We start from the raw sequence: 16,393 nt of genomic DNA on the forward strand, positions 1-16,393 counted from the left end.
ATTAGAGTGAACTATAAAGGATTAATATAATTCATGCATTTTATTTCCATCTTAGTATATTCCCTGAAAAGTGACAGCAATGAGAAGGAATTAAAAAAATGTTACTGGCAACCATAAGAGGCTTCACTGCTCGGTGAAACCCCATGTTCGTGTACTGTTTCTGAGACCTGTAGCAGTGTAATCCACCTAGAATATCCAATGACAGATCTGGCCCATAACGTTTGGTGTATATTTTGTTTATATTATTTCAAACAATCAGATTTGTTAAGTATACTAAATATATTAAAAATAGGTTTTGCCAATTTATTGCAACTCAGAGAATAGGATTTATAAAAGCCTTTGTAACAAGTGTAAAAAACCACACTTAATTATCAGACCAGAATACTTTCTAAAGATGCAAGTTGTATTTGTTTTTAGGGGGAAGTAGTTTCCCTTACTCAGACCACACTGGAACATTAAAACTAATCTGCTTGTAATTCAAATCGTCCTTTTCATTCACATAACCTTCTATTTTTCCCACTGTTGGGAGAATGGATAGAAGTTGTTTACATCCTGATTAAACTCCCTAGGGCCCCCTCCCCAGAGGATGGCACCATCACTGTTCAGATGCTGTTTTAAAGGACTAACCCTGCAGTGAATGCAGTTTCTCTTCTGAAGTCCTGAGAGGCAGATTTTAAAAGCAGTTGGGGCCTCCAAAGATACAGGCATTTGCTGCACTGCTACAAGTGCCTGAGTTCCTTTCACCAACTGACTTCTATAATATTCGTTAATGCACAAGCCTACTTTCAAAAGTTTCACCAAGTGCTGTTCCACAGAATAAAATGACAAAATAGCTTTATAAATCTGAGCAACAATAAGGCCTCAATCCAACTAAGGGAGGATAAAACTTCTGGAAAAATGATGGGTTCTTAACTCCAGCCCTTTAAGAGTTGATATGCCATGGGTCTTCCAACAGATACAGGATGAAGATTTCAAAGGCAGCTGAAATACCATTTAAAAAAACCCACATAAAGCCCCCTAAAACAAAATAAAAACCCCAATTTGAGTCTTAAGCTTTTAAGTGTTTCACTCCCACTGTCAAAATTACCTCATTAAGAAAACCAAAACAAAATCCTCCCTCCCTAGAAAGTAATTTTTTAAAGTACCAAATATTTCAATATTGAGATCAGGCCTTTGAAAAGGGTCTATCTTATGCTCCCTAAGTCTTATCAGTTTTCTGGTGGCTCACGTGTTTGAAAATTCCTCACACCAAAGGTTGCTTAAAATGTTTAAACCAGTATTTATAAAGCATTTGTGCTTCCCCTTTTCCGCTATACACATGTACACTGCAGCTGTTGCCCTGGGCAACTACTTCCATTCTTTATTCTAAATATAACATTCCGAAAACAAAGCAGACCCTTGAAAATAAGATTGGGAATACCACTAAAAGGAGATATTTTTCATATTAAAAAAATAGTTTCTTAAAATTTTTAAATGCTAACTAAAACATAGTGATTCTTTAAATAAGATAATAAGGCCAAGTGGCCTTCATACTATCTAACAGCTGCATTTAGGAAAACGCATAAAACAATTAACTTCAGTGTTTTTAAGCACATTAAGAATTTATTGGCACTAATTCTGCATTTTCTAGAAGAACAGTGGCTTCAGCTTTATGGCTCTGTTCCTCGTTTCATTGGCCAGTGGGGGCCTTGTAGGTCTCAGCAGATCTCCCTTGTGCCTGTTACGGAAAACCAGTGGCTAACTCTCAATTGAGTCGTCGGCTGAAACACTGATCTCCAAGAAGTGGAGTGTTACTTAGAAAAACAGTGCCTGAAGGAAGAGGATGTACCATGCTCCCACAGCCCTAGGGTGCTGAAAGGAGCCCTGACCAGTGTTATCACACTAGTCCCTTGCAGTACAATAGGAACTGGCATATCTGATAAGTTCAGATGACACACAGGTGGCAGCTCTGACAATGTCCATCAAAACAATTATGCATGTAGAAAGCTTATATTGATCTCTTGTAAGGAAAACTAAAAGCAGTTTATCTATTAAAAAGATTTAGCAGGGTGGGTATCTAGGCAACACCATGAACAGAACTATGTTTTAAATTAATTGTCAACTACTCATGGCAAAATAAATTAAATATTGCATTTCATTTAACAAATACCGATTCACAGGGCGACATCCTGGTGGTTTTTGACTGTGCTGACAGAGTGCTGCTTTGCAATTCTACAAAGTCTTGTTTTAGTCAGAACAATACCTAGAATCAGTGACATTGAAGAAACTCAAGTCTTCTGCCTTATTCCAGATGGAAATACAGCTTTGCTCTGTCAGTTAAGGTACATTTAATATATAATAAAATGCATTTCAAGACAATGACGGCCAAAATGCATTTCAAGACAATAACAGCCAAATTCCATACTGAAAACTGTTGCAGGATGACTTTTAAAAGCAAAAATCAAGGCAACCTACTCTCCAGGAAGTGCAATGGATAAAACAATAGTGAGTATGAAAGCTGGCAAAGCTCTCTCAGCAGAGGTGATAGCAATAACAAATGTTTAATTAGTTGAGGAGAAAAAAGAAAATTCCTAAAAGACTAGTCAAGAAGCAGCATCAATTGAACATCCACTAGCTTTCCTGAAAGTCAAATAAAGAGCCCTAGCTACATAGCATGATGCTACTGGCTGGAACAAAAAATTCAAAGAAAGGGTGGGGGAAATCACACCACCTACATCCTTACAGGTAAACATTACCTTGACTTGGGATTTGGGTGTCATTTAAATTCAGTATTTCTAAAGAGCTGAGAAGTTGGGGAGACAATACAAAAGCCTATCAAGGCATTTGGTAAGCTAGGAGCTCCAGTAAACCAACTGCATGCGCCATTAGCTAAGAGAGAGAGCTTTTATTTTCATGTAAAGCATCAATACCATGATTAACACACTGAAGAACAGGAAGTGGGGCAGACAGCCCATTATTTGGGAATATCACTTATGTTCATACAGGCAAGCAGCTGTGGTAGGAAATAATGGTTGTGATACACTTGCTGCTCTTAATGTTGTTGGTGGAAAAGTTCAGCCAAGTATTACAAAAAAACTTGTTATGATTTCTCTCCCAGTTCAACCACTGGCATTTACTTCCATGGCAAGTGTGAGACAACTTTGTCCTAGAAACAGCATGAGCTTGCAAAGCCAAAAGGCATAGGAAATATGCAATGAAAAGCAAGAGAGAAAGATACTTCCCTATAAGGTACAACAAAGACCGGCCCCTCATTTCTCTAATAGTACAACAGGCAGAAGCTGCCTCTATTAAGAGGACAGACTTGCTAACTTGGTGTGCGGTCAGGCAAGGCAAGAGAAGTAGATCAGTACATGATAAGAGGCATAAAAGTAAATTAAGAATTAAAGAATATGAATCATGCTTGCTATAGGGAAGAGTAAGGGCAGAAGAGACATGACTTTATGCTTGCATCTCAAAAGAGTATGAAAGGGACTGGTTAAAAAGAAGAGTACCACCATGCGGAAGGTGAGGTATAAACAGCGTACATGATAGTCTCCGGAAGACTGGCATTGGACATTTGGAACAATCTTTGCTAGAGTACTCAAGACTAGCCGGCAATTAAATTGCTGGCAAGAGTTAGAAAATAATCCTACTGTGATGTAGAGAGGTGAACTAAATGATCCACCCACTAGAAGCCTCCTTAAAGTAAAGCCTGTGCCACTAAACTGTTTCTCTTAAGTCAGGAACATCAGCGATTTAGAATATCAGTGCAAGCAGCCATAGAGCTTGGTTTTAAGGAGAAAAGGTAAGCAACATCAGCGAAAGCTGGATGCTTCAAATTCCCCAAAGGTGCAGATAATACAAGCCAACCTCCAGGGGCTTATATTACCTATTACTCAGAGTACATTTATCTGCCTGACTTCAAAATTTGACACCAGAAGACATCAACATGGTAATCAACCTTTTTGCTGGAGAGAAAACCAAGTTCAGACTTAGTGCAATGATCATGATTCCAAAGGAACTGAGGACATACCTTTAACTGGGCAAATAAAAATGCAGATTTACCATTGGCATGTCTGTAACTCTTGTGATTTATTACTGTGAAAATGCTATTCTCCTGCCTGGTACTGAATGATAACTGTGGACTGGCACATACAACCCTAAATTCAGTTTTAGAACTGAATGGAAGAGTCTGCAAGGCAAAGTGCAGTACACCAGGGATGCAGATTATTCTAATGTTTGTTTGCACCACGCTAAGGCCAATGCATTTGCTTTGCCTTGACAGGTGAAGACATGGGCTGTATCAATATTAACTTGCTGAATACCTAAGGATGTGGAAATATTAGAAGAAATGTATTCCTTCTACTCATACCTGATTTCATAAAAGTACAAAAGTTAAAGAAAAAATCCTCCTAAAATACCTATGATATGAGCAATCTGACAGGAAAGGGCCACAATGTGCACTGTGAATCAGCAGATGGTAGTTTTATCAACTGCTAACAGAAGTCTGAGAAGCAAACTCAGTTTTGGACCACACAGAGCACACCTGGACATTCAGAACAACCTCCTGACACAGCCTACTTTCAGTCTGTAACAGGGTATTAACTGGCAATAGCATTTTGTATCAAGTACCGAAAGGTAAACAAACTTTTGTTTTACACCCATCAGTCAGGTGGGCACACTTCTGAATGTACACAAGAATTTTGTGTTTAGCCTGTAACAATACCTGGTGAGCACTGCTCTTGGTCCTCGAGCTCTTGCATGCATTTTATCCAACACCATGTGCTTTAGTTTCTGGTAATACACAGGGCCAAAATAGATATATGCTTCCAAAGGTTCCCTGAAGGAATAAAAAAAACCAAACCAAAACAAATATTCACAGTTAGCACATAGTTACCTTAAGAGAGACAAGAGTTTCATGTAGAGAAAGAATTTTAAACAAATTCAGGAATCATGAGTCCTAGAAAAACGTGTGTGGGCTTTCAGGGCAATCAGTCTGAAAACCCCACAGGGAATCCTTCTGAACACAAGAGCAGTACAATTTCAGCACAACATACTGCCATATCCACCCAGTGAGGAACAAGCTCCTCAACTCTGGCCATACACTGCACAGACATGCTATATAGTTGCAGGTATGTGTTTCAGCTGTACCACGTTAAGCCCCTCCTCTGTCTGTGCTGGAGTGTTTCAACAGCATCACTAGCAACCAATAAATACTGTAAATGTGTCAGACCCTGAAGCGTGACTTAAGATATTTCTATTTACATTCCTTCACAAAGGTAAGCATATAGGTAAACAAATACAGGCAGCAGAAATGCTCAAAACATCATTTTTATAGCAGCACTTTAAGGGATTTGTGTTTGCATGGATAGCTTAGCACTGGCACACTATAAGCTTGAGTCTTCCCATCCACTAATTCTCCGTGCACACCCTTTTGAAGCACAACCTAAGATTCAGGTGAATGAAAGCCCTCCCTGAGCAGCTGTGCTGATGCAGCACTGCTCAGCAGCTGTATCTGTAGGACAAAAATCGCTGCCTTGGCTGGCACTGGAGGCTCAGACAAGCCGGATAAAAAGGCTCTTGAGAACCATGTTCAGGCACTTGGATCAGCTTGGGAACATCTGTAAGCAGTACGAAGGGTGTTACTTCAGTCTATGAGCTGCAGTAATGGCTAAAGATTTCTATGTTTAAAACACCCCCAATTGTAAGAGCATAAGCACCTAAAGATCAGAAAGCAACAGTTGAAAGCACTTAGTCATTTCCCAGTTACCACCTTCAGCACTAAGAATGACCATATTTAACACAAACTCAGCACAGTCACTGATTTATTTTTAGAAAATGTATGTGCAATGTAAAAGCATGCAGGAGACAACAGTATTGCACCTCCCATTCAGAGTCATTACTGACATGAGGCAGTGTTATTCCAAAAGCTGCCTATTGAAGAAAATAATTAAACTTAACCAGGCATTTGGAATTTGCAAACTTCCACATTGTTATGAAATCTGCCTTCAGATTTTGTAATAAACAAATTAAGCATGTGAAATTTGCTTGGAAGAATATCAGTATCCTAAAGCAAAGTCTCTAAATAGGGTACCACAAAGTTGAAGTTTGGGGATGGGATTTTTAGAGCTAGATGATTTTATTCTCCCTAGGAAACAAGATTAGTCAGATTTGTTAAAAGTTACCATGACATATCAGTTAAAGTGTTTCAAACACCAGATACTTATAGACAATTTATGCAATATGGACTGGTGAAGGAAAACAAAATAATCTCTCTGAAACAAAAAGAGAAACAGCATATGGAATAAGTTGGTAAGATAAAGCGATTAAAATAAAGAAGTATTTTAAAAAAAACTTTAAAAAGAGACCTTAACTTGTTCCTTGAGAAGAAGGGGACCGGGAGGATAATAAAAATAGCAGGAAGGTAGGATTAAGATACGTTTTGGAAGGCAGGCATGTGAAGCCATATGGCCTTTTCCTGTTCCTAAACTATCTTACGTTCTTTGAACTCTGTGTCTCAGAAGCCAGTCCGATCAACACAGCAGGAAGTTTGCAGATTAGAGTATTATGCCAGACTGAATAATTGTGTAATTGAAAGAAGAAGAAGGAAAAAAAAAAAAAAAGAGCACACATAAAATATTCCCAAGGAACAGACACCTGCCTCAAAATCTGTATTTTACAGTACCATTAAAGTCAATGTGAAAATGTTTATCTGATTCTAAGCATACATAAGATTTGCTGCCAAAAGAAACTTGAAATGTCTTAAAATCTCTCAGAAAGAAAACCTTGATTTTACCTGTTTTGTCATGTAGTACGCATGAAATTTCCCAACTTCTACTGCAAGGGCCATTCATGTTACAGCCACACAAATACTAATAATTCTTAAAGTGTGGAACCACAAAATACTTCTAAGAAAAAAAAATAATAATAAAAAAAAGTGCACCACTCTTCAGCCCCTTCCCTGCATCTCACAGAGCAGTTTGGAAATAACAAAGTTTTTGAGCTCTGAGACACGAGAAGACTTTTCAGTTGTGTCTCAACAGGATTTCACCGCTCTTCTGAAACATCTAAATCTATACAGCAGATTCTTACCCCGTGATACCAGACGTTACATAGTCTTTCCCTAGGTAGTTATAACCATGTCGAATAAGATCTTCGCACACATCCTTAACTTTACTGCCTCCAAAAGCTGTTCCATAGTGAAATCTGCCATCGAGGACCCCAGCCTTTCCAGCCAGGAGTTCAATTAACTTTCCTACCTGTGCAAAGAAAAGCAGAGTTAACAGCCTGCTTGCTAATGTGGGCCACTGTATTGGTCACAGCATAAGGTAGCCAGGCAAAGTGTCCGGGACAGCAGCCTGGGTTATTGCATGCAATGGGAGGAGTGGAAGAAGCCCAAGAACAGCAAGTACTCCCTGTAACAAGGGGGAAAACTGGACTGATCACAGGGTCTGGGAAAACCTTTAAGGTCCAGAGTCAGGCAGCTCCATTTTTTTCCAGTTGTCTGGAAAATGAGCACAATCCGGTGTGGCCTTCTGCTCTAGGAAACAGCCTCAGAGACTGACACTCTACAGTGCAGTGGGGGACCAGAAAGGGAGAAGTTAAGAAAGAAAAAAGATCAGAAGCTACACCAAGCAATCAGTGGAGGTCCCATATCAAGGCCAGGCTGTGAGATATTTAGCATGACCCTGCAGCACAGGTGCAAGACTTGCATCAATTCCAAGGAGGCGTGTGTACTGTAACAAGCTATATAGGTCTAGAACAATCACTGAAACTCCTCTCCAACTTCTGCCCAACAGTCTGGCCCAGCCGGTTTAGTGGGCATAGCCAACAGGGAAGGAAGAGGGAGAGCAAGACATTTTCAAACAGAAAGAGTGCAAATGAAGTATTCAGTTGCTTTGCTATTAGCTTATACAGAAGATCTGCATCTCTATTCCTTTTACAGTAGGATGTTTCAAAACATGCAAAACAGAGGGCTGAATACTCATAGAACAGCAAGTGCATAGCATGATGACTGGAGAATATCCTCAGTGAAACCATGTTTCAAACTTTTTTTTTTCTTTTGGCTAATCTACTTCACTTTCCCTATTGGGGGACACTGTCTCTTTAATTGTAACATAACCACTAACCGTCATACGTGAGGGGAAGCCATGAGGGTTCATTATGATATCTGGACAGATTCCTGTATCACAAAATGGCATGTCTTCCTGGGGAACAATCAGTCCACACACCCCTGCAGAAGAGAAAACATTTCAATTCACAAACAGCAAACCACCAGCAGGGCTGATGCTCATCACCAGATTTTCTTCAGTGTTTTCCTCCTCCTCTCTTTCTCATGGATCACTTTTTACCCAGATTCATTACCATGACCAGTGCTCACAACCTGCAGGCTAGAAGAGAGCCCTTGTGACAGGACTGGCAAAATTAGCATACCCTTACATAATGCTCCCTGTGATTTGTGAGTTAGCAAATTAGGGAAGAAAGCTTTAGATACCGTTTTCAGAGGCAACCAGAAACTTCTGACCAGTCAGACTGGAACATCTCAAGGCAGACTTAGTTTTTAAAGCTGATGCTATAATTTTCTGGGAAAAAAATGAAGAAATTGGGCCTCTTACAGTATGTCTTTGAACATACAAAATTATTATTGATTCAAACTTTGTTTATCATATGTATCTTCGTTAAATATTGTGAATAAAACCAAATCAAGTCAGGACTTTGACAGGGACTGAGAAGAGGTAAGTAGGGGAAAATAAAATAAATAAAAAAACAAGCCCAAAGATTTTTTCAGGTAGTATTCATTTGCTGAGCAAAGACTGCTTTTGATGAATTGTGAAGTACAATTCACTCCCCAGAATGCTTATATTTTGTTAGTCCATGAACACAAACTGTACCTTTAAAAGTTTTGGAAGCTTTTTTCAGTCACCATCAGTATTAAAGAGAAACATGAAAACTCATTTAAAATAGCTTATCATACATCCCAACATTTTCCTTCCAACTCTTACAATTGTTTCTACAGTGCATTCTGCAGATCAAAATACTGCAGCTATAAATGACCAAGAGATCTAACATTCAAATTCAGGTGCTAAAATGCAGCTGCTTAAGCCCATACTCCTTTGAACCAAAGCCACTGTTTCAGTTGGACAATTTCTTCCAGAAGCCCTTAGAGCTGAAAAAGTCTGCAAGCTATTTGAGATCAGCCTGCTGCAACTGCCAGACCATGTTTCGGGAACAGTCCTGGAGTGGAGGGGGCTCCTGGAAGACTGAGGGTGCTGGTTACATCCCTAAAAAGGCATCTCCCGACCAGCCAGTTCACAGGGGGATATTGGCGTCTGCTCAGGAGGGAGCTCCTCTTCCACTGTCCAAGCAAGACAGGGATAGGTGTATGGAATAGTAGTCAACAGAATGAGAATGGGGGAAGGGAGGAGGGAAAAAAAAAAAAAAGAAAGAAAGAAAAAAAAAAAAGATTGGAGCATCTGGGGCAAGCGGGGTGGTGGTGTATTTACTCTTTAAACCTATTGAAACTAATTTTTATTGTTCTATTATGATAAATCAATAACATTCTTCTACCTCTCACTGCCAAGCAGTAATCATTTGCTGAAAACGAAAAAACTCCAACCCACTATCTCTTGTGTGCACAGCTTTTTTATCCTAAAGTTGTATAGATAGATACTTTATTATATACGTATTACGGCACATACATTTTGCCTTATTCACATTTACTTCTAAGAAAGCATTAGGATGCATCTGGACTTCATGGCACCTGTAAGCCAAAAATTAAATCTTAGCTAACTTAAAATTACTTTAGGCTCTGAAAACCTTTTATATGCCAAGCTGGTTCCCATAGCAGACAGCCACTGTGTTGTTTGTTTTGTGTGAAAGTGAATGATAAAAGATCCATGAAATCGACACAGAAAGGCAGAACAGCAGAAAGAACTGAGGGCTCTCCATCATAGCGGCTTCTACCCTCCGCTGACTTGTGTAACAATGGGACCTACACACCCAACTGCAGATCTAACACAGCTGTGCATTTCATTAGATGAAGAGCACTAGTGACACAAGTAAATAATTAACTTATTCTGGTCCGCTGACTGTGGTTATGAGACCAGTCATAGCTGACAGATTTTAATACAAGTTAACACAAAGACAGCATAATGAGTTTGGAAGTTAAAAACAAAATATTTAGACAGAATCCAGCAACGTGAAGCTCACTAGGCCATTTATAAAGTTTCTATTTTACAGAGGGGGAAAAGAAAAAAGAAAAAGCTATAAAACCTCAATTTTAAGCTTCTGGATTGTAAGAAGCTGCTGCATTTTTAACAGATCTATAGCATGTCGTGTATATTTAGAGAACAGGACAGAGAAGCTTCTTCCTCCCTTATTTTTAATAAAGTTCATTCTTTCTCATAAAATACTGTTTAAAAAGCTGAAAGACACATTTCCCATATACAATGCTAATTCTAAAAGCAAGTAACTGCGATTCTTTTCAAAATGTAAACCTGATTTTATTCTGCAGTCACTTGCCTTCAGAAGTTCTTTAAAAGACTTAACACTGACAGGTCTGCACTGTGAGCTCCTGAATTTGCTACTCTTTCTCATCCCTGGTTGCTGAGCCAGAGTTTGCAGCAGGGCTGCAAAAGCCTAGCAGTTCTGCATTGCCGAGCGGCTGCGAAAAAGTGATTAAGTGAATTAATCCATGTAAGTGGAATTATCACTTGCAACTGGGTAATAAAACAGTAAAGGAGAAAAGAAGAGGCTGGATTTAAGACAGCCTCAAGTTTCAAATGTTACTCTGTCCAAGCACGAACCGCATTTCACAACTGAGCTGCCCAGCTACTCCCCCTGCAATATTCATAAATAGGACACACTCAAACTAGTAAGTAACTTTGCTCTGTGGCTCTTACTACAGGTTATTAAGATTTCCTAATTGTTAATGATTTAGACATCACATGAAAATTGATCCTCAGCATTCATACAGGACATACAAAACAACATGGTTTCATTCACTTCCTCTCATAATCTTCATATGCTACATCTCAAATTTAGCAATACAGTTTCAGATTAAACGCTATATTGCAGTGGGCCTGAATCTGCTCTCACCAGTGCACTCTGCAGTTCTCATCTAGGACCAGAATCAAACATTAACAACCAGAAAAGGCTGTAGACAAAACAAAGTAAGTATAATTTTTTCATGTGGAGTAACAAGAAGGTTGTATATTTGAGCAAGAAAGCATCCATCAGCTTGCTACATCTCAATTCTTTTCAGTTGAAAAGCAAATTAAATTCTAGAAAAGAAACCAACTTTATATATCTATTTCATGTCACTTTAGAATTTTAAGATAACCCTCACACACACACATACAAAAAAAAAAAAAGATTAATAGGCATGGCAGTTTACTGGAAGGTTAACAGTTTGAATTAGAATAAACTTAAATCAGAAATCTACAGTGGTTTAACATTCAAGTATAAAACAGCCATAGGCAGTGTTTTTCAATGCTATTGTATGCCAGCCAATAAATGACAGCCCTCTGACTATGCATGATGGCCCCCATCCTCACACACTATCTGCATCAACCCGGCCAGCATCTCAACACCCATGTACCTCCACAAGGCCCTGCCACAGCACAAATATCCCCTCACCCTTGTACTTTTGTCCTTTAAGAATTTCTTTTTCGAATCAGGAGAAATTCAGGTTCCAGAACTGGTATCTTTTATGTGGTTGTTTTTACCGTTTGCTGACAAAACATGAACATACACAGACTTGTAAAACAGCAGTTCAGCAAAGGGGGAAGGGGGGCGGCAGGGAGGGGGCAGGGACAAAACACAACAGTATGGGAAAGTTTTTCACCGGCCTACGATAAGATGCTTTCTATACACACACATGCCAAATGAAAAAAAATCATCAAATAAGTCAAAACAACCTAATATAGAAAACTAATTACTACCAGCAGGAGGGACATTAGAGAGCAAAGGAGACTAAGTGAATAGAAGCAGCAGTAATACCAGTTTCTATCAGCAAGATAAAAAGCAGCGAATTACTAAATGTGCTTGTTTACTTATTCTAATGATATGGTGGTAAAAGAGCTAAGACTAACTTGAAAGGCATCTCTTTTAGATTTACCAGATCGGTCAGAATTTGGAAATACTCTTGAGAAATCAGACTATGTCACATAATTAAGAGAAGTTGTAGCTATAACACAGTGCTGTATATTATGGACAAGTGACAAATAGTTTTGCAAAAATCAGTAAAGCTAAACAAAAAATGTATGTCTGCTTCAAAACTCTCTAATTGCATACTGTGTTGACTAACTAAGCATAAAACAAATCCAGAAAAAAAAGTGCTGCATCACATAAGCTTTGTTCAATATTGAATCATTCACTGATCTATCATATCACTTGCTACATCCCATTTGACATAAGAGGTAAAGAACAGAATTAAAATTAACAGATAAATAATGCATAAGTAAACTTGATTAGTTTTCTTATTAAAAACATCACTCTAAATGAGAGGAGGTGCTAGAAGACAATACAGTTTGTACACTGCTTTCCCATGAGCTGCTGAATGGTCTGATGTGATAAATTTGCATAGTCTGAAGCACACAAAGAGCTGATTAATTGAAACCCTTACAATGCTTCTGGAAGCAGCTATTGTAAAACAATAACCATAGGAACTTTACAAAATACACATGGCTGAATGAGTCAAAAGCTTAATAAAATGTGTGTTCAGGATACACTATTTGGAAACAGAATTAGAGATTTTTATTCTGTGCCATAAAATGCTAAATCACCCTAATTTCAGAGGTTCAGTTGAGGATTTACTGAAAAGGTCAGAAGGTTACCTGTTTGCTGCTTGAGATAAAAAAAATGCTGTAATTTTCTTCTTAAAACAGCAAGCTAAGCAGCAGTTTTGTTAAAAATAAGTAGAAAAAAATGGTAAGAGAAGTTTTAATGGCATTCTGACAACTTGTTTTCTCACATCCAACTTCTGAAGATAAAAATAAGGTAAGAAATTCCTACCTTTCCTGATGGCTAATAACTACTAATCATCCCACATTCCTGCAGTCGATAACAGCAAATTATTTTTAATGCCACTTCAACCCTTTAATTCCTATAAATCCACTGATGTGTTATTTGAGATAAAGTACTAAGTCTGACTTGTAACATGGGGGAAAATGACACAAGTAGCTATTTAAAACTAACATCTTACTTTACATGTTCTGCTTATACATGCTGTAAAAGTGCCCATTAAAAGCAGAAAGACAAGTTGTTCTCAACTATTAAGTCAGGCAAGCACAAGACAGATGCTCATACTAGTAAAAATTTTGAAAAGTAAGCAAGGTCAGACTTTGGTAGATAAGCGGTATTGTCATGAAGTTTATGTAGTTGACAATGCTGTGAATGGATTTTGTTTTGACACTAAAGAACATGGTTCATTTAGGAAAACAAAGACCATCTTTCATGAATTTAAACTCCCTTCCTTGTCTTTAGAGTTGTTTAAGTGCAGATACTTCAGAAAGGTTTAATCCTTTATCTTAGATCTTCAGCTATTAAAAAGCTTCTGTTTGCCAGTTCAAACAATCTCTTGCTTAAATACAGTTTTTCCACTCCTCAGGAATACTGTTCAGTATTGCTGCTTAGTTCTGTGATCTACAGGACCTTTGTTGGAGGTGTTAATCCTTTTTCACATGAGAGACTGAGAAATGTTCTTTCAGAGAAGTGTTATATTGCTTTTTTTCACATCAAAGGAGTCCAACTTTTTCCTCATTGTGACTTGTAGCAAAGCAAGAGGAAATCTGGAAATATAATAATTTAGATTGTATGGATCTCAGATGAAGCTTCTTTAGCTTAAAAATCCTTTAGCCTTCTGTGCTTTGAAATATGACTTTGCTTGAAGAATGCAAGATTACATAATAAAATAATTAACAAAAAAAGTTTCTTCATCCTTCTGGAAAATATACAATGCAATATAGTTAAAACAAAGTCCTACAGCTCAGGATAAATCTTCCCTGGTAGGTAGCTGTTTATTTGTGAGACAGTAGAAGGTTAAGGGCTTTACAGACTAAAGGGACAATCCCAGCCCCAAAGATCTTACTGCAACTTCCAGTTTGAAGATGAATATTGAAACAGAGCAAAATACTTGTATTTCAAAATACAACATGATGGCCTCATTTTGTGTTTTTTTTCTTTCCTTCTTCCCATATACTTCTTTGTTGACAGGTCTTGAAGGAAAGGCTAGCTTTTGCCGGCAGCTTGGAAGAAGTGTACTTAAAACACGGACTTGCATGAAAAGAGGGTGTGGTGGACAGGCCAGAAGCAGTGACCCTTGCCAATACTGTGTTGACATGTGAGAGGACACAAAGAAGGTAGCAAATACAGAGGCAGTGGCATAGATCTATATTATTTAAGAGGCCCGCAAAATCTACCTACAAATTTAATGAAAGGCTCTTCTCTAACAAAAGGCTAAAGCTGGTTTGTGAGATTTAATCTGTCGCATCCCAGACAATTTCCAATTCTCTTTCTCTGCTTCCTTCTGCCCCAGCAACAAAGTATAGCTTAGAAATACAAATCAATTTGGAATTGAGGAAAAAGTCCAGGAAAAAAAACCTTGAGAAATGTGGTTTCTGCAATCTCTTATTTAGCAAATATTTTATTACTTTGAAACCACTACTAAAATTCCATGAAATCAAATCTCATCTTCATGCATTCCTTCTAGAAAATAAAAATATTACACAGCAAAGACTGACAGTACAGAGAGAAATATGCTTTCTCTCCTCACTGAATCAAGGTACTTGTTAGTTTAAGCTCATCATAGATTTAAGTGGCCTGATGATGGGCTTAAAGCTAACACTCACAAATTAAACCTGAAGTGGTAATTGCTTGCATTCAGATGAAGATGAGACAACAAATTATGGGCTAATTAAAAATTCTCTCAACAGAAAATGTTAAACTGTTAGTATTATGATTTCTGTTTCACAGTTGTCTATATTCCTTTGTTATGACTGATCCTTCCCTGATCTGATGTCAGAGAAGGATGATACTAGTTAAACAGCTAGCAAAGGAGATTTTCCCTTTCCTTTTTATGCCTTTTTTTCAGTTCTACAATTGCCTGTAATCTAACATTAACGTCAGTATCTGGTTCTTCGCTGTATACCAAAGCTGCACAACAGTGAACTCCACTGTTCTTTTCAGGTTTGGTGGTTTGGCGGTGTGTTTTTTTTTTAATCTAACACATGTATCTTCTCCACTAAGCACCTTTCTCCTTTCTCCCATTTATTGTAACGTTTTTTTCCATAATGTACTAAAAGTCAGCAAACTGCCTGGTTTACTACCAGGAAGGCAACATAACCTAGTAGTATGTAACAATTTAGACTATGATTGCTCCCTTAGTCACAAGAGGTTACTACAGACTGATGTACTGGATGGCTAACAAGCACATGCCTGAAAACTCTGCTGTTGCAATGTTCCCACTCATATCTTCAAAACCAAGCTAAAAGGGCATTCACTATTCTGAATAATTGATGGGAGTTTGGTTTATTATTATGATAGGTCCAAAATCACAGATAAATGGGGAATCAGTCATTCTAACCTGATGCAATGCCAAGCTTAATTATGAGCACCCTCAAAGTTCTCTACAGCATTCAGGTTGTTGTCTTTCATTACCATGGGATTTCCACAGGTATTTCACTTTGGGGAAAAAAACCTACCAACTTCCTGCGGCTTTGGGGATATTAAAGAAAATACCACCAGATTCCAGTACAGTGCGTATTAGGTTTTTTTCTGCATTTGACCACAAATATCAGGGGTTCACGAGTAGCAAAAATACTCATGAGATGTCTGTCCTTCAAGACCTCGAAAATGAGCTTGCTCTAGACTGTGTGATGCCTTATGTGCATTTAGTGGCCCCCTGCTCCTTAAAGCCATATTGCAGCCTGCTTGATACAATTCTGTTTCCTTCTGTCATTCCTCCACTTCTATCTTCTCTTCTGATGGTTCTAGATTTGTGGAGCACCCTTTTTCTTGATTTTTGGAGTGGTATGAAAATCCAATCCATTTATGCCCTGTTCAACTATTTCAATAGGTGCACATCAATAGCCCAAACTAGGAGAAAAATCTTACCTGCTTAAATTTTTCATGCAAATGGCTATAAATATTTTTCATGATTAACCGAGCAGTTTCTTTAAAATTATTTGTAGGCTTAGTTTTTTTAATTCTAGTAAGAGAATTCGTCCCGCATAGTACTGGTTGTATTGTTAAATAATAACTTCCAAAATAAAATTACGCTTGCCATTTGTAAGGAGAAAGGATTAATGAGAGGAAGCTCAAAATACATGAAGAAATGGGCTTTGCTCTAAAAGTGGTCATAGGCTTAAAAACACTGCACATCATCATTGTGTATGAAATTTAAAAAGTATTTGAA

The 16,393-nt window shown here is 38.1% G+C and overlaps 1 protein-coding gene across 2 annotated transcripts in view; it reads right to left on the reverse strand.

Moving 5' to 3' along the window:
• Positions 1-16,393, reverse strand: part of POLR3B (RNA polymerase III subunit B) — an 82,014-nt gene that overhangs the window by 6,385 nt on the left and 59,236 nt on the right. The window contains exons 24-26 of one of the 2 annotated variants that reach the window (XM_056339122.1): positions 8,109-8,212; positions 7,072-7,238; positions 4,706-4,819 (exon numbers count right to left, since the gene is read on the reverse strand). In XM_056339122.1, coding sequence (XP_056195097.1) covers positions 4,706-4,819; positions 7,072-7,238; positions 8,109-8,212 — 385 coding nt within the window. The remainder of the gene's footprint in view (positions 1-4,705; positions 4,820-7,071; positions 7,239-8,108; positions 8,213-16,393) is intronic. The other variant, XM_056339124.1, reaches the window with a different exon arrangement.

The sequence above is a fragment of the Falco biarmicus genome, chromosome 5 (genome assembly GCF_023638135.1).
Source record: "Falco biarmicus isolate bFalBia1 chromosome 5, bFalBia1.pri, whole genome shotgun sequence".
In the NCBI taxonomy this organism is placed as follows: domain Eukaryota; kingdom Metazoa; phylum Chordata; class Aves; order Falconiformes; family Falconidae; genus Falco; species Falco biarmicus.